General features: G+C 42.2%; 1 protein-coding gene across 3 annotated transcripts in view; it reads right to left on the bottom strand.

Annotated features, from left to right (window-relative positions):
* Nucleotides 1-26,094, bottom strand: part of LOC126484417 (lachesin-like) — an 871,444-nt gene that overhangs the window by 128,898 nt on the left and 716,452 nt on the right. For 2 of the 3 annotated variants that reach the window (XM_050107928.1, XM_050107929.1), the window contains exon 7: nt 11,708-11,779. The exons of the other annotated variant lie outside the window; for it this stretch is intronic. In XM_050107928.1, the coding sequence (XP_049963885.1) occupies nt 11,708-11,779 (72 nt within the window). The remainder of the gene's footprint in view (nt 1-11,707; nt 11,780-26,094) is intronic. 3 annotated transcript variants of the gene reach the window in all.

The raw sequence follows: 26,094 nt of genomic DNA, 5'->3' as shown, positions 1-26,094 counted from the left end.
GTCATACTTAGATGCGAGAACGATATTCTGCGTGGTGGCGTAAAAGATATTATTTGTTTGAACACTTTTACGCTATAAACCCGTCCTCACTGGCGAGAAACAGATGAAGGTCTTTTAAAGATCATAAAGACATGAGAACGATATTCTTGAACGACATTGACAAATTTGTTGTGGATGAATACACTAGATTTATAAATACTTCTACAGATGGTTTCAGGATGCATTTCGGAATATGATGACAGTTTGAGACTGTCAGTTTATGCTTCCCTCAGATTCGCACTAATGGATCACTTCTGATTCTTCTAACAAAGTGCACTGAGTAACTCAACTCTGAAGTATCGTAATAATATGATCAATAACGAAAAGATATCCAGGTTACCATAAGCCTGTGATGTGAGACTTAGAGTTTGAAATAATCAAATATTTTTAACCAATGGTTTCCTTGTAATCGTTTGAGAATATCTGCATAGCGACGAAACATGCGAATCCAGAATATGTGGTATTTTACTTTTATGCTTCAAGTAAAATGTTTTCCGAAAAATTTCTTCAGAAACTTTGCTTTGTTTGCATATAATACGTTCTTTCATAAGCGCTGCATATGACAACTTTCAGCTTTCTGCTTTTCTTGAATCAAATCTAGTTGTGGACACACTTCTTGGCGTGGCAAGCGAGTAAGTCTGCCATAAAGAGATCACGATAAAGAATTGCGGCAGTGAGTCAACAATGTGTCACTGTTCAAAAAATGTTCAAATGTGTGTGAAATCTTATGGGACTTAACTGCTAAGGTCATGAGTCCCTAAGCTTACTCACTACTTAACCTAAATTATCCAAAGGACAAACACACACACCCATGCCCGAGGGAGGACTCGAACCTCCGCCGGGACCAGCCGCACAGTGTGTCACTGTTCCTGCGAAGCTTACCGAGAGGACTGTTGTAACATGAACTGCTCATGTACATCATGTGCGTTTCTTTCTTATTTTTCTTTTTCTTACCACCGCTATCAGCCTCTGATACATACTGAATCAACCACACACACACACACACACACACACACACACACACACACACACACACACACAATCATGATTCGCATATAATAGTCAGGTTGGATATTTATCGTGTCAGAAGTACAGAAATACATAAAAAATGTAAGTGTTGACATAATTTTACACAAAAGAAGAGCAAAAACTGGACACTTAAAGTGCCTTTGGTGTGGCTCTCTTAAGGTCTTGCATGGTGCAGGTTGTTGGTGATGTGGAACACTGAAGGAAATGGCTGTTAGTCTGCTCAACGCCATACTGGCAAAGAACTGAGTCCACAGACAAACCGCAAGTCCGCAGATTGGTCTTGCATCTCGTTCTGTCTGATCGTAATCTTTTGAGAATCTCCATATTGAACACTTCTCCGAATTCCCAGGGAGAAGTTCTTCCTTTGGAGCCATCCATTCTCCCGAATACCGTCATGTTACTGACATAACAATGTGCTCCCATACTACAGTGAGATGTTACTCCAAACGCCAGTTCTCCATTCAATACATAATATTCATGCCTCCAGATAACTTTCCTGGCATGTGCTGCTGACATTACGTAATTTATATGACAGTGATGATATTCGCTTTCTTGACCTCTGAATTATTTTACTCGTGGCCCTCAAACAAAATAAGCTACGCCAGTGAAGTCGTCTGGTGGTATATACTTAAGGCTACCCGCGTGGAACCGAGCCCGGTTCCTAGTATTTACTCAGTATACTTACACGTATATCCATTATCCGTCCGCTGCGTCTGTTTATTCATTATCAGTCCATAACCCTTTTATATTAAACATCAGTCAGATATGTTTCAGTAATCAGTCTTATTTAAATGTACTTTTGTAATAAGTGTCGATCAAATGTGCACCTATAATCAATCACTTGTCAGATGCGTGTAAATAACAGTCTTAATCGGTTACAATTGCAATCACACATACATTTCGTATATTTCTAACCAGGACGCAAAACTCTTTCTTGGTACTCTTGACTATTAACTCTTCTATTATCACTATGTTACGAAATTCATCTTTGCATTCTAAACTTGACAGTTTGCAATGTACTAGAATATACGTTAAGTATTACATGTGAAAGGAGATCGACATAAATTATGTTGTAATCCTTCTCACTTTACTTGTGTTTTGGTATGTCATGGTATGGTTTCGTAGCTGACGGGGGTCATCGTCCAATGCCCATGAAGAAAATACCTTTACACAGTGATGGGCATGATTTCGAGCTTGTTTCCTTAATGTCTGTAAGGTACTGATAACCAGTGGCAAGGAACATATATGGCAAATCAGTCTATATTTTATGCTGTCCCAAATTAGTGTGGAAACAGCATGTACCCTTTCTGTTCATCCTTAAATAGGTCGGTGAATATGCAAGTCTTTATCTTACATATCGGGAAAGAGCTTAAGTGGGCAGTGTAACACGGAAGGAAGAATTTTTTTCCTGTTGTAACTACATTTTGTTTTTATCGCTTGATGATTAATGGTACTTCTTAATGTCTCCCCCACTTATTCTCACTCACGCAAGCGAAACTCGGTTCTTACGTGTCGTGCAGTAAGCGTTAATTGCCTGGACTACACGCATGATGCTTAACTTGACCAACTTCGTGCTGCGCGAATATCCTTAGACAACCTAGTAACAGGGAAATGTCGTATCCTCCGGAGCCCTTCGTATCCTACATAACAAATTTATCGCTGCCTCTCTCCAAGTTTTGCAAGTCCATGTTTTGCAAAGAAATATTTGTTGCATATTTAAACAAAATCACATAGTTGGAGAAGATAAGAATTTTTCATTCTGAAAAATTTGATACTTTTTAAAAGTGACATATAATTAAATATGCATAAAGAAAATGTAGTTGGAAAAGGGATATTTACATACCCTCAATTGAATGGTTATGCAGCTACACAGAAAGATACATTTGGGTAACAATCCACTGACGTTCCGAGATGACCATAAAATTAAAATCTACTCATTTACTACCGAATCCTTGTAACATACAAAGGTACTGCAGGATCGTCTATTATGCGCCTTAAATACAATTAATTGTAGCCCATCAACATAAATATTACAGACCTTCTAAAATTGAGGGGGAAATTAATTCGTTAGAATCTAATAATTCCATATTAACATAAGGACATTACAATAAAAACAGAATGAAGGACTTCCACAACGCCGTAATTAAAACAATAGGAATTATTTTGCACAGCTTTTAGCCCCCTTGAAAAAATATTGTACAACCTTAACATATACACAGTGAGGAAAAACACATATTGAATAGTTTTGTAATGAAGAAGCGTTCTGCAACCAGAACTTACTCAAGTGTTTGTAATAAATATAATTCATAATGTGTTTGAACTGCTATCCCAATAAGTATTGGCACCCAACAACACTCGTTTACCTATGACCATTTCTCTAAGAACCTCAACTACGGCACTGTCTTCATCTTTTCTTCAATCTTCGTCTTTCAACCATTTATAGATCATTACTATACGATCTGAACACTGAAATGTTTAAAACAATGTAAACAATAAAACTAGCATAACAGTTCTAAATATAAAGCTCTATATGTGAATATCACGCATAATTTTGTGTGACAGAAGTGTCTATATTGCTAGTGAATTTACAGGAGGACGAAGTGTGCTACAGTGTTTCTCATAGTTACATCAAGAACTAATGTGGCAGAGCATATTAGGACACGAAAACCGATTTCTTAAGACGCCATATGCTATGGAACATGGACTCTGAAATACTGCCAATTTTATTTCTTGTCGTATCTCTCCTCTCTGTTTGCAGGTAAATCTTCCTAGTGTATTCAGCGGACGCCGTGGATGTTTCCATCATCTCGACAGGCCCAGAGGGACCAAGCTTCGCCACACCTCTTTAATTGTCTGCAGGCTAAGTGCTACCACTGCGTAAAATTGCCGATCAGTGACAGAAATGTTGAAAAAAGTCAACAACAATTCCGCAGAACGTCTGATTCAGACAAAGTAATTAGAATCGTTTCAGAAACATTTTATTGGACAATTTTTCTTTGCAAAAATATGTCAGAAGGATAGATCTTCTGCGCTACGATTACTTTTTGTTTACTTGGATTCATAGTCCTGCAATATTTTAGAACTGACGTAGACTGTTGTTAAATGTGTTTATTCATAGTCGTAAGATCTCCATATTATGCCATTCCCAAGTTATAGTTCACAATGAACTGCCTCAATGCATAGCATTTCCTTTTAATTGGACATTTTCCTCATGTAAAACAGGTTATGCGTGAGACATGTAAACACAGTTGAGGCAAGGACAGTGCCCACTTATAAGGAACTACTATGCACTGACGCAGCTCACAGTCAGCTGTCACTTAAGAACTGTGTCAAGCAAAGCTATGACCAGGCCAAACATTGGTGTCTTGGCAAACATTGGTGTCTTACGTTTGGCACGTGACTTGAATGTCATCACATGTTGTACCTGACACAATCGTGACAGTCGAAAGTTGTATGGCAACGCACACGATCTCAGTGCACTTTCTCACAATCAAGTCGAGGGACCCAAACGCACGAAACGCAACATCTCCAGGTTCCAATCACTGAGGTTTCCACGTACAACAACCTCACGACACGCAAGTTGCAGTCGTCTCCAGCTGAAAACTACGATACGAATAAAACCAATGCGGCCAAAGAGCGTTGTGGGTAAAATTAATTGACAGGATTTGCCATCGACTATCGTGAATCGTAGTGGCGGATAGATGGGGGAAAAGCTAGCAGATCACTCCCATAGTCCGCTGCTGATCACCAAGCGATAAGCGACCATTTCATTCTGAATCACAGCCTAGCTGCCAGGCACAGAAGGCAACGTACCAAGCATGTACCTCTGCCCACCGCCCTCCACAGGGAACAGGAAAGGCACACCAACACTGAAAATGCAAACCATGGAGTAAGGTTTGGAGTGATTAGACTCGGTGCGCGTAGAAACAAGCCAGTGGCAGGAACGAGAACGTCGCAAGCGTCATGGAGCGTTGCTTACCGCTTGCCAAAGGGCAGCGTGGAGTATGGAGGTGAAGCGTCTGCCTGGCGGGCGAATGTTTACGCGGGGTGAAATGGTACTGCTGATAAACCTACCGTCGTTTCTCAGTAGTCAAGAGAATGGTAACAAAGTGGGCAATCAGGTGCATCCGGTTTCTCCCGTAGGACAGGTGATCATCAGCAAATAAATAAAACACACTGTCGCCCACGATTCATGTTAGAATGGTTTGCGTGTTAGTTCATAGACATGAAAGTATTTGTACGGATGGTTGATGCCCATATTTACAAAGGCATGAAGACAGCACTAGCGAATCACCATGTTTTATGGGAAGCGATTGAGCAATCATGAATCTGGATTACTGTTCAAAACTTTCGTTGTTCGGTGGAGCTCTTGCACGATGCACAGCTATCACTTCAGCAAAACGGGATACTGCACGCAGCTGAGTGGTCCATTAATGTAGAGCTGGAACCGGGAGAAGAAACATTCTGCCGGCAATGAAGTCATTACAAACGAAAGTAGAATGTCTGGTAGAAAATGAAGCAGCACGACTTGAGATGTTTCATTGCAAAAGTAAAAGCCTTGTGATAAATACCTGGGCCACCATTGCACGTGCCCAAATTTTGAGGATGCCGGCTGCAACAAGGTGTGTCCACCTCATAGTAGCTTTCTTTATTTCTGTTTGGAGGTTTCAAACCTCCTCTGTCACTGTCACAAGACACTAAAGTTCCTTCTGTCATACGCTGACTCATTTATGATGACATTACCATTCTACGTGTACAATTTTTAAATCACAAGATTTAAGTGCAGTACGTCTCGTAAGAGGAGGACCTCCACACATGTGTTAGTGCAGCCCTGCAGTGGTTAGAAGGTTAGTAACGAGAATAGGGGACTCGGGGACGAAATGACGAGCTGTCAAAACACTTCTTTCGAAGCTTAGTTCATCAGCAGTAGTAGAGAACACCATCAAATCACGTGATTTTTATCTATTATCCTAGTCCAAACATGAATGCACAGATAGAATTCCTAAGAAGGATATACAAGGTATAAGGGTATAAGTATAAATATTTTTATATGTAGTACCTTAGTACGCATGCAAAACAATGTGTCGGTTGTTTTTTCTCGGTGTGTAACAGTCTTCCGAAAGATGTGTCACATGAGTTACTACTTAATGTTTTCCGTACGGTCATCACTGCGCCACTGAGTGGACTACAACAAGTGTCAGTGTAGACTAACCGTTTTGCATACACTCGTCCACACTTTAACTTCTGACCTGCTGCCCAGAGGAAAATAAGAATTAATGACTTGCTTTTGCTACATGTATTTTGGAGGTACTAACCAACCTAAAAACGTACTACTCCTAAAATTCTTAATCATTAGTCTTCATACGAAGTTAATACTGTTGTTCAGTACACTATCCTCAGTCACAGATTAGTATATCTGTGCTCATGCCTGTTAGAGCCTGCATTTGTTCACCCGGAGGGAAAACACAAAGTTGTATGTAGCACACAGGAAAACAGCTTTGCAAGCCACGTATAAGCTAAACAATCAGTTAATACATAATAGTGGTTCGTTGGTAGGCCTAACTCGGAATAAAATATTATGTATTTTGAGGTAGGAGAGTACAGAGGGTACATAGAATGTCCACCGACGTGCCTCGAGCAACGTGGAAGTTGGAGCACTGCCAGGTGATGAATTCCAGGTCTCCCGACTGCTGGTAACTGTAGCGTCATGTGACCTCAACATAATGGAAATCACGTTCACACTCATTCTGTCTCGTATCTGTTTCATAGTTGGACACTGTCGCATTGCGTCTTTTCTTCTGCTGTATGGAGGAAGATCTGTGTCTTGGAGCTGCTTTCAGTGAGATAGCATCTATTCGCCTTAGTTTGACGTGACTGTCTAGGGAAATTTTCTCCAGAGGAATTTACGAACATACTTCTCTCTGTGAAAGCGTACGAACTGTGAATATCATATGATGCGATAAATCTCGCTGTGGTAAGTAAAATAACATGTCTCTTTTCAACTCGAAATACTCTAGAAATTCTCTGCATCAATTATTAAGATCTAGGGTAAGCAACCAGTCAATAAAAGATTTGTGGATTAACAAAAATTATTTTATTTTTGGCTGAAAAAATCACATGTATTTCTAGAGCAGTGCCCTCTATTAATAGCAAAATCTCTAAGCACCCAAAGGTTCCACAGTAATGGTGATTTATAAAGTTGAGAAGTAACTTCCAAAATATTTCTTTGCGGAACACCGACTTGCTAAGCTGTGGGAAACGGATAGAGGCATCGATAAATTTGTTATGTAGGATACGAAGTGCTTCGTAGGATCAGAGCTATAGCAAATTAAAGGATTTCGTAATAATTACTCACCTAGTACTTCACGTAAAAATTTCTTGAAAACTTAATGAAAATGTTTCTAAGCCCAACACCACCTGTCACCCACCATGATAGCTTTAACGTCAACTAGTGGGTGGTAGGGAACAAGCTGACTACCTGTTCTCGAGCAATCACAATTTACGTTTTAAGTCGAGAAATCTCGTTGCTAGAAAATTGATAAACTGTCGCTCTTTTTGTTTTAAATTTTCCCCCTATTCTGTGTCAACATATGAAACAGAAGTACTACATAAGAGGTACTAAAACTAAAAAATAGCGCCGCTATTAAATTTATATTGGTACTACCTATTGAAGCAACTAATAGAATGAGACTTCAGACATAATACACTCCTGGAAATTGAAATAAGAACACCGTGAATTCATTGTCCCAGGAAGGGGAAACTTTATTGACACATTCCTGGGGTCAGATACATCACATGATCACACTGACAGAACCACAGGCACATAGACACAGGCAACAGAGCATGCACAATGTCGGCACTAGTACAGTGTATATCAACCTTTCGCAGCAATGCAGGCTGCTATTCTCCCATGGAGACGATCGTAGAGATGCTGGATGTAGTCCTGTGGAACGGCTTGCCACCCCATTTCCACCTGGCGCCTCAGTTGGACCAGCGTTCGTGCTGGACGTGCAGACCGCGTGAGACGACGCTTCATCCAGTCCCAAACATGCTCAATGGGGGACAGATCCGGAGATCTTGCTGGCCAGGGTAGTTGACTTACACCTTCTAGAGCACGTTGGGTGGCACGGGATACATGCGGACGTGCATTGTCCTGTTGGAACAGCAAGTTCCCTTGCCGGTCTAGGAATGGTAGAACGATGGGTTCGATGACGGTTTGGATGTACCGTGCACTATTCAGTGTCCCCTCGACGATCACCAGTGGTGTACGGCTAGTGTAGGAGATCGCTCCCCACACCATGATGCCGGGTGTTGGCCCTGTGTGCCTCGGTCGTATGCAGTCCTGATTGTGGCGCTCACCTGCACGGCGCCAAACACGCATACGACCATCATTGGCACCAAGGCAGAAGCGACTCTCATCGCTGAAGACGACACGTCTCCATTCGTCCCTCCATTCACGCCTGTCGCGACACCACTGGAGGCGGGCGGCACGATGTTGGGGCGTGAGCGGAAGACGGCCTAACGGTGTGCGGGACCGTAGCCCAGCTTCATGGAGACGGTTGCGAATGGTCCTCGCCGATACCCCAGGAGCAACAGTGTCCCTAATTTGCTGGGAAGTGGCGGTGCGGTCCCCTACGGCACTGCGTAGGATCCTACGGTCTTGGCGTGCATCCGTGCGTCGCTGCGGTCCGGTCCCAGGTCGACGGGCACGTGCACCTTCCGCCGACCACTGGCGACAACATCGATGTACTGTGGAGACCTCACGCCCCACGTGTTGAGCAATTCGGCGGTACGTCTACCCGGCCTCCCGCATGCCCACTATACGCCCTCGCTCAAAGTCCGTCAACTGCACATACGGTTCACGTCCACGCTGTCGCGGCATGCTACCAGTGTTAAAGACTGCGATGGAGCTCCGTATGCCACGGCAAACTGGCTGACACTGACGGCGGCGGTGCACAAATGCTGCGCAGCTAGCGCCATTCGACGGCCAACACCGCGGTTCCTGGTGTGTCCGCTGTGCCGTGCGTGTGATCATTGCTTGTACAGCCCTCTCGCAGTGTCCGGAGCAAGTATGGTGGGTCTGACACACCGGTGTCAATGTGTTCTTTTTTCCATTTCCAGGAGTGTAAATAAATGTGTTTCATGAGATAGAGACATTGGTAAAGTTTTCCTCTTTTAATAGACCTAGTTTATGATATCCTCCCAAACGAATTTAGAAGCTTTCCGATGTGAAAAAGTTGTGTTCCCCATCGGCATTCCATGAAGTGAAATGTCTTGTGGTTAGGGCCTCCCGTCGGGTAGACCGGTCGCCTGGTGCGAGTCTTTTGAGTTGACGCCACTTCGGTGACTTGCGTATCGATGGATATGATATGATGATGACGACAACACTACACCCAGTCCCTGAGCGGAAAAAATCCCCGACCCATCCTGGAATCGAACCCGGGCCTTTTTGCACAGCATTCGGCCGCGCTGACCTCTCAGCTATCCAGGCGGACATCGGCGTTCCATCATTCCTGCTTTTTGCAGGCAGGTCGTTATCGAATGAGCTGTTGACACTGCTCGTCACACGAACACACTCCACGCTCAATGATCTGTAAGGCATGTTCACATAAACTAAACTGTACTGCACTGTTCATGAAGGCGGGCACTAAACTTTACTACAGTAAAGGTAGAGACCTATCATCTCAAAGATGCGTTTTGGACTCCATCTACTTTTGTAGTGTCTCCCATAAATAGATCAAATGCTTTTCCAGTTCACTTTATATTCTTTCTACTTGTTTATTCCTTTATACCAAGAGAAGAACAACTATAAAACGAATTCTTATTACAGCACGTGAAAGGTCCCTGCCATGTGACACTGACTCAGTAAGAGTTTAAAATTAGATTGGATGTGATATTTTAGCTTTCGTATCTATTTCAAAGCAAGTCACATGAACATCGGCGAGCGAAGAGAGAGAGAGAGCTTTCGATGTACCGTAGTGACTCATTTCTCACGCGCAGCCTGGTGGCAGAAGATGGCTCTTTAGCTGCTGTTCACTATGGCAAATGACTGTCGAACTGAGCGCAGTCCACTACCTCTGACCAAGTGAGATAACGTAGGCTCTGATACAAAGGACTTAGGAAGGAAGCGGTGAACAAAGGGCCACTACAAAGACTCGTGGAGACTCCCCTGAAGACTCATGTATCGGAGCCGTTGCCTGTGACAGATCCTGCCGCCGCTTTTGTTAGAGTACCTCTGGTGACACATTGCTAATGCGAGAGAGTGACAGTTAACTTCATGACTTTTGCCATTACATGTCCTCTCCCAGTTTAAGTATGGGAACCAATTCCATAAATTACTTCACGATATTTATAACTAGTATCTTTTCTGAAGTGAGGTATCTTCAGTACACTCGTGGTTCCCTGCCAACTAGGCAGTTATAGTATTATCTTGATCACCCAATTTTCCGTAAATTAACAGGCCAAGGCGTCGACTGGAGTTTCTGACCATCTTATTTTGTGTGAGTTCATATGCGGTTTACTATGGTCGTTTATCGGCCGCGTAACAACAAACATTTGGGATATTTTTGCGTTGAACTGTGTGGTAAACCGTAACTTCCTGGAAAGGAGATCCTTGGTAACTTCGCGATACTGTGCACCACATGGTGGCATTTGAGCCCTGAGCTCTTCATCTTACCAGACAGAGGTGAATAAGGGCAGAATCCGTGCGGCCTTTACGCAATAAGAATACTCTCTCACATGATGTCGGAATGCATGGTTATCAGAGTCAGCATCGAGCAGTGGGAAACCGAGGAATTCGTGGCAAATGTCTGCGTAATGCGTTAAGAGTGAAGCGCCATCTTAGAGTACTAACTGTACAGTGTGAATCGTGTAATGTCTGCTGTTGATTTTGGTCTTTCGTATAACGTCATTAGAGGACATATTTTTCTGTGTGCGATTAATGCACTCGTACTTTGCTCCTTGTTTGTTTTATTAACCTGCCGTATATTGAAGATGTTTTATGCACTTATTCACCACTATGTCCGCAGTTTTGATTCCGTATTTTTACAACAGACCTTCTATCTAAAGATTAATTTATGAGGTCGGTCACAAAATTATATAGAAAATGCGTAGAACGGATGACACAAGACCTTAATGACCGCGTGGCCAAGACCAAGTTAGTCTGTTGCACTATTGTTGGTCACACGGCATACCACAGCATTACTTTCCATCAGTCTAACGAGCCGGTACGAAATGCTCTGCAATCTAGATCACAGGTGACAATTTTCCGCTAACTCCCTAGGGCTGCTCGAATCTAGTAAGATGTAGAACAATGGAACACATATTATAGTGGTCTGATCCAGTCAGAAATGTTGTCTGTATGCGCACTTTTGTTTTAACAACAGCAAATTGATTTGTTGCGCTTAATGATCATTATAGTCATATATTTATCAGTCCTTTGCGATTGTATATTTAACATTAGTCACAGATGGTTAAATAATCAATCGTTGTAAGATGTGTTTTTGCAGTCAGTATCACTCAAATGTGCTTCTACATTCAACAAATGTGCGTGAATATCAATGTTAACGACTTGTACTTAGATATTCATGTTGTTTAAATAAGAGTAAATCTGGTGCTGGCTCCTGAGGGAGTCACTTACCCGAATGGGGTTGTGGAGACAGGTTTTACAGTGGACGCTACGGCTGGACGGTGATGACTGCAATGTATGACCCTAGGAAAAATATACCTCACATCTATTAGATGTATGTACACCGAGTGCATTTGAGGAGTGGGCTGGTAGCCCCAAAATCGATCGTGACACAGTAAAAATAAACTTAAAATCAGTTTTGCAATCAGAAGCAATTTTATTCCTAATCTCAACTTACGATACGACTGCGTTCCCACTTTCCATCAACGATGGAAAGTTTTAAATTTAAGTAAATCGGTCATGCATTCATACACACGATTACAGTCTTGTTAGCATGTGAATTGTTAGACTTGTAAATACGTTTAGTACACCATATCCTCACTCTTAAGGGATTATGTCTCTCTTGAAGAGAATGTCACCGCCGAATTTCTGATTAGGGTCAGTTTTTTATTTCGAACCATTACACCTGAAATGTAACAAAGATATCTATCTTACGGTATTGCACCACTTTCTGCTGTGTTGCAAGAGATCTTTCATTATTTTATTAAAACTAGATACTATAAGCAATCAGTTGTATTCTGTATGATGTAAATTTCCCTACTTTGTTCAAACAGTGTTTCTCGCAATAAAAATTAACTGTTTTACTCTTTTCATGGAATATATGTGATAATAATTTTATGCATATTCTGTGTATGAGGGGAGTGTTTCGTTATCTGTTCCCGAAAAGAATCATGTTAGTAATATATTTCAGAATTTATGTCCTTTCACTCAACCGGTGGGGGGGGGGGGGGGGGGGGGGGGGGGGAGAGCAGCTGTGTTGAAAAAGCGTCAAAATGTAGATTCAGATTCACTGAGATGAAATACCGGTTTCATTTATTGTGTAACCTATTAGGCATCTGATAGTGCTCGTTTTGTAGACAGCATGTTTAGATCGTAAATGTAGTGGTTACTGCTAAAAATAAATATGACTGAATATTTCAGTGTATATTTTTCCCTCATCCGTAGGACTGCATGGGAGTACATTGATAACAGCACAAAGACTAATGTAAGAGAATCTTGTTGTTTTGACGGCAGTGAATTGATGACAGGGAGATTTAAGGCGCAAGTCCGGTTCACAAGAATGACACTGAAGAAATTCTATCTATTTTTAAAACAATGAAGAATGGTTGTCATGACAAATCTGATGCGGCCATCGCCTACAGTGCCTTAAAATATTAATCGAAAACAGAAATAAGGAGATTTGGACCAGGAATTACATTTCGCCCGCTTTCGAAGAAGAACTAGTAGTTCTCTCTCATTACATATGTCTGTCATCTACAGTATTTGCAGCCTCTATAATCCACCATTTTTAATTCTAATTGGGCTTCAAACCTGAACTACAAATAAAATCTGAAGAGTTTGAGTAACACCTAAGAAGCAAAAGCAGAAGGTCATCCTGTATATATAGTGCAGCATGGAAGCTATAGTATTTCTCCATCTGAAAGTCACTTGAGTGTGTCCCTCCAGTGCGGTCCGTGAGGATAAAAGGGTTGTACGCGGAACTGGGAGACACGTGTAGCGAGTCAAGTACTTGTTCCAGCATCCTCTTAGTTCTCTTTGGCTTACATGATTCTCTTCATGTGAGACTCGACATGTACGGGGCTATTCGTTTATTAAGGTCCAGTGGGTCTTGAAATGGAAACTACAGTAAAAAAATCCCGTATTTTGGGTAGTGTCTCTAGTATGCCCGTCGATCGTGTCACGTCGTTTTTTAAGTTCTGAGTGCACAATGAGCACATAAAGATTCCTAGAAAATAGCGTCTCCCGCCAAGTATGAGTGCCTGCTGCAGATTCCGCTTGATCTCATGTAGTTCACACAAGGAAACTGTCATGTGTTCGTCTTTCTCGGTCACAAATTGCAGTGACTATGAAGACGCTCCTGCAGCGTTTCCAATGGGAAGTGATTGATCACCGACCTTACAGCCCCGTAGTTTTCATCTCTGGTCACATGAACCGCTGGCCATGAAGACATTTCAGCTCCGACAACGAGCCACAGACTGGCGTAGAGAACGGGCGGAAAGCACAGGCTTTTGCCTTAAATTAAGAGGGTATTGGAAACTTAGACAAATGTGTAAGTCGGAGTGGCGACTATGTAAAGTAGTAGCTGGAAGGTTTAACTAACTGTTGCAAATAAAATATTTTTTTTATGTTCACTGTGGTTTCCATTTCACGACCGATCGGACATTAACAAACGAAGAGCGTTCGTACCTTGGAATAAGGCCATATCCGATCCTAACGAGTTCCTGCTCAACCACACCAGTGTTAATGTTCTTCCTGATAATTTCATATCATTGTGAATCTTCTCTGTAGTGATTAGTTACTGCTTTAACAATTACTTTTTTAGCGACAGTTCTGAAATTTCTGTGTAAATGATTATTGTGGTAAGATATCTTTCGCGAATCCATAACTTATAATATTGTTCTGAGGCCACATGTCGCCGTCAGTTTATCTGTTCAGTCATTTCATGGTGAGCTCAAATTCATAATGAGTGCAACTGCCTGAAACTCTGATCAGCTGTATTGAAGTTTTTTTATATTCGCTAATGATTTCGGCTGCTGACGAAAATTGGCTCTTCGTTTCACTTGTAATGTGTATGAACTACCCGGCCAGAACACATACAAGCACACACGAAACATACGTTTGCATTACGTACGTCGCTAATGATCCTGATCTCGAAGGGATATTAAACCCAGATTTTTTTTTTTTTTTTTAGCTTTGAGAGATCGCTGCTGCACAATTTGAAGCATCTTAAAGTCTAAATCAATTTAAGGCACGAAAACGTCGATACTACCATACAAGATGTACGGTTACCAGCCGTCACTAACTTCACTATGAAATATTGTCCTTTTTGGAACAAATGTATCTGAAATATGATGTTTCTGAGTTGGTCTACCTCTAACTGGACTCAAACTTCGCCCATTACCTACCGTAAAAACAAATACAGTACAGCGTCAGCACTTACTTGCTACACTCTCCTGTCCACTCGCATAGTATTGGTCAAAGTTTTCAGTCACCCATGACAACAACTATATATTTTATTTTCATGTACAAACGCATCGTAAAAACTAAATAGACCAACAATATGGTTCAGGTTTTAGTCTCATCAAGTATCCAACATTTCCCCTCAGAAGAGCTGCACAAACTCTTGGGATTCTGGACGTAAGATTATGTAATGTTTTTCAAGATATCGCAGTCCAACAGGGCAGGAAATCATTCCGTACGTCTTCAACACTAGAGAACCTCACGTTTCTGACCTCGCTGTCAATTTCATAGCGTAAGAGTTTAATGGGATTTAAGTTAAGTGACTGACTTAACCAAATCATATCCTTCGGTTCTCCACATTTCTCTTTTGTATTGAAATAACCTCTGCGCAATTTAGAAACAAGTTTTGGATCATTGTTCTCCTGCAGAACAAACCCACAACCAATAAGTCTCTTGCCAGATGGAGCTGCGTTGTTCATCAGTGTTCTTTGATATTCTTCCTTCTTTAATGGTCCATTAATTCTTATTAGATCACCGACTTTATCACCCGAAAAACATCCCCACACCATGACCGACCCTCCACCATACTTCACCGTTGGCGTCACACACTAATTCTTCATACATTCTCCACGAAGCTGAGGAACTAACACTCGACGATGGCTTTCAACTATTTCAAACTTAGATTCGACCTTGGATAACGCCTTGGACGATTGTTACACGTACCATTTTTTATGTTACTGTACCGATTACAATCTTTTCAGCTTGTCTGTGTAAGAAAGGTTATTTGGCCGCTATCCAGTCCCTTAAATTTATTCACGAAGACGGCGTTGCAGTGTTGGGACAGAGATTAGAACCGCTGGCTTACTATTTACTTCCTCGCGAATTTCAGGTGCAGTAAAAGTATGATATTATTCGGAGTTTACCAGATGCCGAACACTTGCAACGACACCAGTTTACTTTATCTGCTGCAATGTATACATCACTGTAGACTGGGCTACGCTACCATTTGTTGCTATTGTTTTATTAGAATAGTCTTCCTGATGCATAGCTACAATTACAGCAGGTTTATCAAATCCATTCTCCTACTTTCGACCCATTAGTACTTTCGGAGTATGCTGATGCATCAGCTCCATACTTAACAATCATATACAACCATTCGCTCGACGAAATATCCGTGGGACTGATGACCACAGATGTTAAGTCCCATAAAAAAAAATATCCGTACCCAAAGACTGGAAAGTTGCACGGGTCACACCAATATTCAAGAAAGGTAGCAGGAGTAATCCACTAAATTACAAGCCCATATCGTTAACGTCGATATGCAGCAGGATTTTAGGACATATATTGTGTTCGAACATTGTGAATTACCTCGAAGAAAACGGTCTATTGACACACAGTCAACATGGGTTTGGAAAACATCGTTCTTGTGAAACGCAGCTAGTTCTTTATTCACATGAAGTGCTGAGTGCTATTCACAAGGGATTTCAAATCGATTCCGTATTTCTGGACTTACGGAAGGCTTTTGACACTGTACCACACAAGCGGCTCATAGTGAAATTTGGTGCTTACGGAATATAGTCTCAGTTATGTGACTGGATTTGTGATTTCCTGTCAGAGAGGTCACAGTTCGTAGTAACTGACGGAAAGTCATCGAGTAAAAGAGAAGTGATTTCTGGCTTTCCCCAAGGTAGTGGTATAGGCCCTTTGCTGTTCCTTATCTATATTAACGATTTTGGAGACAATCTGAGCAGCCGTCGTCGGTTGTTTGCAGATGACGCTGTCATTTATCGACTAATAAAGTCATCAGAAGATCAAAACAAACTGCAAAACGATTTAGAAGAAATATCGGAATGATACGAATAGTGACAGTTGACCTTAAATAATGAAAAAGTGCTAAATGGAACTCGTTAAACTTCGGTTACACGATAAATCAGTCTAATCTAAAAGCCGGAAATTCAACAAAATACCTAGGTATTACAATTACGACCAACTTAGATTGGAAGGAAGACATAGAAAATATTGTGGGGAAGGCTAACCGAAGACTGCGTTTTTTTGGCTGGCCACTCAGAAAATGTAACAGACCTACTAACGAGACTGCCGGCACTACGCTTCTCTGTCCTCTTTTAGAATACTGCTGCATGGTGTGGGATCCTTACCAGATAGGACGAGTACATCGAAAAAGTTCAAAGAAGAGCAGCACTTTTTGTATTATCGCGAAATATGGGAGTGTAACAGAAATGATACAGTATTTGGGATGGACATCATTAAAAGAAAGGCGTTTTTCGTTGCGATAGAATGTTCTCAAGAAATTCAAATCACTAACTTTCACCTCCGAATGCGAAAATATTTTGTTGACACCGACTTACATAGGGAGGAACGATCACCAAGATACAATAAGGAAAATCAGAGAGCGTACGGATAGATGTAGGTGTTCATTCTTTCCGCGCGCTATACGAGATTGGAATAATAGAGAATTGTGAAGGTGGTTCGATGAGCCCTCTGCCAGGCACTTAAATGTGATTTGCAGACTAACCATGTAGATGAAGATGGAGATGTAATATGGTACGAACCCGACCATGTACACAACCACACTGCTAGATGCAAACAATGTACCGTAAACTAATGCGAAATGATTGCCACACAGACAGCTGAAGGAATGAGGTATATTCGAATGAAACCGTCTTAGGTAAAAGGCACGTCATTGTTAGGGATATTTTCCAGCGCACCTCTTTGCGAACAATCAGTCAGATACACAACAGAGGCGCTTAGACTTTACATGTTTTATTCTAGGAACGAGGATATGATAAATATTCAAAATGAATTTCTTGTTTTAGCCATAAATCAGTAGTGGTGATAGGTGATCGAAAACTTTTGACCTGTAGAGTACTTGTGAAAGAAGATATTCATATGTCGTCCTCGTATTTGAATAAAATATTTCTCTCGTCTAAGCAATGATTTATGGTTTGTCGGACACCCCTCCAATCGTCTTGCACATGTAGACAAATTTTCACAATCCACTGCTCAATTTCTTCACTTTACAGTTAGACGGGAAAATCCAGTTAATTTTCTGTTGAGTTTCGAAGTGCGACGTTACTCACTGGGATGTGAACGCTAATCCTTCATGATTTCGAGGGCCTGAAGGTGTGGTGGGTTTTTCATACTAACTGATGGTTCGTCCCTGTTACACAAAATATCAATAGCTACAACACAGAACGCTAAAATAACATTTCATAAGGCTTGAAAACACTGCACTTAACAAACGCGTTAGAAGGAGGCAGCTGGCGTTGACGTGGACTGCGTTCTCCAGCGGCCGGTTATCGGCTTTATTTGGCTCGCAAGCCGCACAGGCCCTTCACTCAAATGGACGCGCGTAAAAAAGCTACGTTAACTGCAATAGCGACTGTCGAAGAAGAACGGAGACAATCACGAAGGATATTCTACACTCGTCGATGGTTTAAGCAGTGAAATGCTGGTAGAAGAACATTACCAAATATTGTACAACGGTCTGAGATACATACTGGTAGAAATCATTCGTTACCTTAATTGAATTTTCATCAAAAAAAAAATGTTCAAATGTGTGTGAAATCCTATGGGACTTAACTGCTAAGGTCATCAGTCCCTAAGCTTACACACTACTTAAATTATCCCAAGGACAAACACACACACCCATGCCCGAGGGAGGACTCGAACCTCCGCCGGGCCCAGCCGCGCAGTCCATTACTGTAGCGCCTAAGACCGCTCGGCTAATCCCGCGAGGCGAATTTTCATCCCATTTTTGGTTTTAAATGGAATATAGCTAAGATACAGTATCCAATGTCAGTTAGCAATTGCGTAATATCCATATTCTCGATGTTGCATAAACTGTGAACATTCTGAAGTAACACACAGGGTACAAGATCGAGATTCGTTTCACAAATTTATTCGAATGGAAGGGGAGATTGTTTTGAAGCTGCTTACCATCAGTGTAAAAGGTATTTCCTAGCACGAACAAACCTGAATTAGACCACAACCCCAGAGATAGGTATATATATTTGTATTTTACTGAAAATATCACAGTCACATTAAGGTTTCTAACCAGTGGAGAAACATTCCTGTCTTTGTAACATGAAGCGCAGCAAATATAGTAATTATAATAAATTACTTAGACTGAATTTTCTAATTTTGAGAATACTGAAGGAGCGATCTGTTTTTCTTACTAGAAACTTTCAACAGCCGAGATCGCATAGAACGTTTCTTTATCTGAAGCAACCGGTTTCGACATAGTTTTCTGTCATCTTCAGATCATACGAAGTGTTTTGTTGTGAAACGTGTTCATTTTACATTAGATCTAACGCTAAGTTGTCATATGCATAAAAATCAGCACATTATAAGAAGTTTGTGACAATTAAAATATTTACAAACATGAACCACCTTGCGCAAAACGCCATGTCCGTACATTATCGCTCACAGGTGCTTGTTGCAACAAACAAACGCTGTACACAGTAGCACATCCGTTTGCATCAGCTCGACATATTCATATGTCAACGAGGCAAAAGTCTGATATGTGAGAGTCTTTATTTCACGCTCCGCAGTGTAGCGGAACATAGAATTTCACGCTGCGACGTAACTAGTTTCTTGTCCACGTGCGTCTCATTCTCCCGTGAGTGGATGGGTTAAAGTATTGACGCAGCACGAGAAATGTCAAAAATTCGTGGAATTGAAGTCTTTGAGTCTATAGATACTGCGACAACGAACGAACAGCTCAGCAGGCAATTCAGTTGAAGAGGAACGGACATCTCTTAAAAGAGCAATCAAAGGAGGTTTTACAGATAACCATAGGTACAAGGAAAGTAACTGCGAAGAAACCATGGATAACAAAAATGGGTGTGAAATCTTATGGAACTTAACTGCTAAGGTCATCAGTCCCTAAGCTTACACCCTACTTGACCTAAATTATCCTAAGGACAAACACACACACGCCAATGCCCGAGGGAGGACTCGAACCTCCGCCGGACAGCCGCACACTCCATGACTGCAGCGACCTACACCGCTCGGCTAATCCCGTGCGGCCATGGATAACAGAAGAAGTACTTTAGCTAATGGATGAAAGAAGAGGATACAAAAATATTCAACGAATTAAGGAATATAGAGATACAAGTCACCTAGGAATGATATAAATTGGAACGTAAGACAAAATGACTGCATGAAAAATGTGAAGAAATCGAAAAAGAAATGACTCTCCGAAGGACCGACTCATCATTCAGGAAGTCAAGATAATATTCGGGCAAATCAAAAGCAAGGGTGGTAACATTAAGATTGGAATGGGAATTTCCACCTTTAAAAGCAGAAGAGAGAGCGGACAGGTGGAAAGAGTACATCGACTGCCTCTATGAAGGGGAGAACTTGTTTTATGGTGTGATACAAGAAGAAATAAGGGTCGATAGAGAAGGAGGACTTAAGATCAAATAAGGCAGAAGGGATAGATAACACTCCATGGAAATCTCTAAAATCGTTGGGGTAAGTGGCAATAAAATGATTATTCACTTTGGTGTCTAGACTCTATGAGACTGGCGATACACCATCACACTTTCGGAAAAACATCATACACACAATTCCGAAGACAGCAAGAGTGGCCAAGTGCGAGAATTATCGCACAGTCAGTTTGACAGCTGACGCACACAGGTTTCTGACAAGAATAATATATAGAAGAATGGAAAAGAAAATTGAAGATGTGTTAGATGACGATCAGTTTGGCTTTAGGAAAGGTAAAGTCACGAGGCAGGCAGACGTTTCGGTTGATAACGGAAGCAAGACTAAAGAAATATCAAGTTACATTCATAGGATTTGTCGACCTGGAAAAGTGTTCGACAATGCAAAACGATGCAAGATGTTTGAAATTCTGAGAAAAATAGGGCTAAGCTGAAGGGAGAGACAGGTAGTGTACAGCATGTACAAGAACCAAGAGGGTATAAAAAGAGTGGACGACCAAGAACAAAGCGCTCGGATTAAAAAGGCTGTAAGACAGGAATATAGTCTTTCGGCCCTGTTGTTCAATGTCTACGTCGAAGAGGGAATGACGGAAACAAAAAGAAGATTCAAAAGCGGGTAAACGATATCAATGAAAAGATTTGCTGATGACATTGCTGTTTTCAGTGAATGTGGAGAAGAATTAGAGGACATGAGAATGGAATGAACGGTCTAATGGATACAGGATATGGACTGAGAGTAAATCGCATACAGTCGAAAGTAATGAGTAGTAGCAGAACTATGAACAGTGAGAAACTTAATATCAAGACTGATGGTCGCGAAGTAGTTGGAGTTAAGAAATTCTGTTACATAGGCAGAAAAATAACCCTTGACGGACAGAGCAAGGTAGCCATAAAAAGCAGACCAACACTGACAAAAACGGCATACCTAACCAAGGGAAGTCTCCTAGCATCAAACATAGGCCTTAATTACACTACTGGCCATTAAAATTGCTACACCACGAAGATGACGTGCTACAGGCGCGAAATTTAACCGACAGGAAGAAGATGCTGTGATACGCAAATGATTAGCTTCCCAGAGCATGTACACAAGGTTGGCGACGGTGGCGTAACCTACAACGTGCTGACATGAGAAAAGTTTCCAACCTATTTCTCATACACAACGAGCAGTTGACCGGCGTTGCCTGGTGAAACATTGTTGTGATGCCTCGTGTAAGAAGAAGAAATGCGTACCATCACGTTTCCGACTTTGATAAAGACCGGATTGTAACCTTACGCGATTGCGGTTTATCAGATCGCGACATTGCTGCTCACGTTGGTCGAGATCGAATGACTGTTAGCAGAATATGGAATCGGTGGGTTCAGGAGGGTAATACGGAACGCAGTGCTGAATCCCAACGGCCTCGTATTACTAGCAGTCGAGATGACAGGCATCTTTCCCGCATGGCTGTAACGGATCGTGCAGCGACGTCTCGATCCCTGAGTCAACAGATGGGGACTTTTGCAAGACAACAACCATCTGCACGAACAGTAGAACATTTTCAGGAGCGTGGACTGTCAGCTCGGAGACCATGGCTACGGTTACCCTTGACGCTGCATTACAGACAGGAGTGCCTGAGATGGTGCACTCAACGGCGAACCTGGGTGCACGAATGCCAGATCGTCATTTTTTCGGATGAATCCAGGTTCTGTTTACAGCACCCGTCTTTGGCGACATCGCGTTGAACGCACATTGGAAGCGTGTATTCGTCATCGCCATACTGGAGTGTCACCCGGCGTGATGGTATGGGGTGCCATTGGTTACACGTCTAGCTCACCTCTTGCTCGCATTGACGGCACTTTGAACAGAGGACGTTACATTTCAGATGTGTTACGACCCGCGGCTCTACCCTTCATTCGATCCCTGCGAAACCCTACATTTCAGCAGGATAATGCACGACTGCGTGTTGCACGTTCTGTACGGGCCTTTCTGGATACAGAAAATGTTCGACTGCTACCCTGGCCAGCACATACTCCATATCTCTCACCAATTGAAAATGTCTAGTCAATGGCGGCCGAGCAACTGGCCAGTCACTACTCTTGATGAACTGTGGTATCGTATTGAAGCTGCATCACGCCATCCAAGCTCTGTTTGACTTAATGCCGAGGTGCATCAAGGCCGTTATTACGGCCAGAGGTGGTTGTTCTGGGTACTGATTTCTCAGGATCTATGCGCCCAAAAATGCGTGTCAGTTCTAGTGTACTAAATTTGTCCAATGAATACCCGTTTATCATCTGCATTTCTTCTTGGTGTAGCAATTTTAATGGCCAGAAGTGTAGTAAGAGAAATTTTTGAAAAGATATGTTTGGAGTACAGCATTGTATGGCAGCGAAACATGAACTGTGGGAAAACGAGAAGGGAAAGAAAATCAGAACAACGTTGAAAATTAGGTAGACCTATAAGGTTAGGAATGAGGAGGATCTCTGCAGAATCGACGAGGAAAGGAATAGTGGTAGCACACCTGCGAAGATATCAGTAAATAAAACTCATGGTACTAAAGGGAGATGTAGAGGGTAAAGACTATAGAAGGAGACATAAATGATGTAGCATGCAAGTGCTACTCTGAGATAAAAAGTTTGGCAGAGGAAAGGAATTCGTGGCGGGCCCACCAACCAGAAGACCGATGACTGGATAAAAAGCTCGAATCTACGTGGACATGTGTCAGTAGAATAGTCTGATAAGAAAAATAATAAGACACAAAACATTTTGTTCCACGTTTACATCCACAGCCGACTTCCGAACCTTACCTCCCAGGGTGGAGCGGAGTTCAATAATACTCCAGTGCATGAGGAAAGCATGATAATATTTCAGACGACCTCGAGATTACCATACGTCTCCGAATGAGAAAGTCTATAATGACTTCTCATTGGTGTGGCATTGTCAAGGGATAGTGGTGCAGGAGTAGGGTTCGTTTTAGAACACGTCGGCTCTCGAAAGGCGGCTGCCTCCCAGCAGTGAAGCCGTGTCGGCGACGCCCAGCTGTGCGGCCGAATGATTCACACGCGTTTTGCGGCCTCGGCCTGGAGGAGCCGGCCCGCTTATTTATCTCTGGTAATCGCCGGTGGGACATTTGCACGGCGGCCGCGACGCGCCGCACAAAACACCGGGCCGCGTGAAATATTTAGCCCGGCGCCGCCACAAGGGAAGGCGGGAAGAGTGTTTTCAGGCGATCTGCTGGGGGCGTGGCGCCCCGCTGGGGAACCCCGCGGCGTTCTGTGTTCGCCGGGGGGGCCGCGTTTCACGCGCAGCACAATGGCCGGGACAGGGGGCGCGCTTGTTGCGGCTGAGAGGCCGCCGAGCCGCACGTGTGACCCAGACCCTGCTCTCTTCGCAGGTCCAAACTTCCAACACATCTGCTTCCGGGGCTTCTAAAACGTAAATTTATAAAACGACACTTTTTCCAGCTTCATTCATATTTCATTCCAATATTTATCTTCTTTATGTTCTTGAGGACAATATTATGGAAATGGAAGAGGATTTGGATGAAGATGAAATGGGAGATATGATACTGCGTGAAGAGTTTGACAGAGCACTAAAAGACGTAAGTCGCAACAAGGCCCCGGGAGTAGACAGCATTCCATTAGAACTACTGATAGACTTGGGAGAGCCAGCCCTGACAAAGCTCTACCATCTGGTGAGCAAGATCTATGAGACAGGCGAAATGCCCTCAGACTTCAAGAAGAATACAATAATTCCAATCCCAAAGAAAGCAGGTGTTGACAGATGTGAAAATTACCGAACTATCAGTTTAATAAAGCAGAGCTGCAAAATACTAACGCGAATTCCTTACAGACGAATGGAAAAACTGGTAGAAGCCGACCTCGAGGAAGATCAGTTTGGGTTCCGTAGAAATGTAGGAAAACGTGAGGCAATACTGACCCTACGACTTACCTTAGAAGAAAGATTAAAGAAAGGCAAACCTACGTTTCTGGGCCGGCCGGTGTGGCCGAGCGGTTCTAGGCGCCTCAGTCTGGAACCGCGCGACCGCTACGGTCGCAGGTTCGAATCCTGCCTCGGGCATGGATGTGTGTGATGTCCTTAGGTTAGTTAGGTTTAAGTAGTTCTAAGTTCTAGGGCACTTATGACCTCAGATATTGAGTCCCATAGTGCTCAGAGCCATTTGAACCATGGAGAAGAAATAAAAACTTTGATGTTCGCCGATGACATTGTAATTCTGTCAGAGACAGCAAAGGACTTGGAAGAACAGTTGAACGGAATGGACAGTTTCTTGAAAGGAGGATATAAGATGAACATCAACAAAAGCAAAACGAGGAAAATGGAATGCAGTCGAAATAAGTCGGATGATGCTGAGGGAATTAGATTAGGAAATGAGACACTTAAAGTTGTAAAGGAGTTTTGCTACTTCGGGAGCAAAATATCTGATGATGGTCGAAGCAGAGAGGATATAAAATGTAGACTGGCAATGGCAAGGAAAGTGTTTCTGAAGAAGAGGAATTTGTTAACATCGAATATAGATTTAAGTGTCAGGAAGTAGTTTCTGAAAGTATTTGTATGGAGTGTAGCCATGTATGGAAGTGAAATGTGGACGATAAATAGTTTAGACAAAAAGAGAATAGAAGCTTTCGAAATGTGGTGCTATAGAAGAATGCTGAAGGTTAGGGTAGATCACATAACTAATGAGGAGGTATTGAATAGAATTTGAGAGAACAGAAATTTGTGGGACAAATTAACTAGAAGAAGGGATTGGTTGGTAGGACATATTCTGAGGCATCAAGGGATCACCAATTTAGTATTGGAGGGCAGCGTGGAGGGTAAAAATCATAGAGGGAGGCCAAGAGATTAATACACTAAACAGATTCAGAAGGACGTAGGTTGCAGTAGGTATCGGGAGATGAAGAAGCCTGCACAGGATAGAGTAGCGTGGAGAGCTGCATCAAAGCAGTCTCTGGACTGAAGACCACAACAACAACAATTTATCGGCCCGATGAGTTTAGACACAAACCTGCCCTCCTCGTGTGCCCAACTGTTATTTTCACATCTTTTGTTACGTTACACGTACCTGTAGAGTGCGAATGAACATTTTAAGCAGAGGGTGCTACTCAGTTTGAAAAATTCTTTCGTACTTCATAGACATTTTCTAATGTAACATTTGAGATATGAGTAACAGGCACATGATAATGGCAGCATGCTGCCGAAACTCATCTTTTTCATAAATATTTGAATGAATTACTTGAGTTAGGGAGAAATACCCAGCAGTTTCATTTTGTAAACTTTGTATTGCAGTCGCAAAATCAACGGATTACATTCATCGTCGACCAATTTCAGTTTAATCTAAGTTTTAAGTGATGTCGTATGTAAAAAGTGCAAAGTTTTTCGGTAGCACTGTAATATTGTCGGAGACGTCACAAAACTTTCAAAAGCAGTTGAACGAAATAGATTGTGTTGAAGAGAGGCTATAAAACGAATATCAATAAATGTAAAACAATGATAATGCGATTTTGGCGAATCAAATAAGGCGATGTTAACAGAAAATAGAAAACAAGACAATAGAAGTAGTGGCTAAGTTTTGGAATCATCAAAATAACTGACGATAGACAAAGTTGAGAGCATACAAAACAGACTGACAATAGCAAGTAAAACGTTTCTGAAAAAGGGAAATTGGCAAACCGAATACAAATTCATGTATTAGGAAGACTTTTAGGAAGGTATTTGTGTGGGGTGAGCGAAACGTAGACGATAAGCAATTCAGAAAGGAAGAGAAATTCTATTCGTGAACAGCGCGTGGCGTTGGGCAGTTGGAGGTGAGCCGCCAGCAGTGGTGGATGTGGGGAGACAGAGGCCAGAGTTTTGGGAGGTTACTATAAGCGGACGGTCTGGACGTGTGTCCGCCAGAAAAAGGAAATTTTTAAAGA

This window comes from Schistocerca serialis, chromosome 6 (genome assembly GCF_023864345.2).
Source record: "Schistocerca serialis cubense isolate TAMUIC-IGC-003099 chromosome 6, iqSchSeri2.2, whole genome shotgun sequence".
In the NCBI taxonomy this organism is placed as follows: Eukaryota; Metazoa; Arthropoda; class Insecta; order Orthoptera; family Acrididae; genus Schistocerca; species Schistocerca serialis.
Note: the sequence above shows the minus strand (reverse complement) of the source record. Positions and strands in the feature narration are given on the sequence as shown.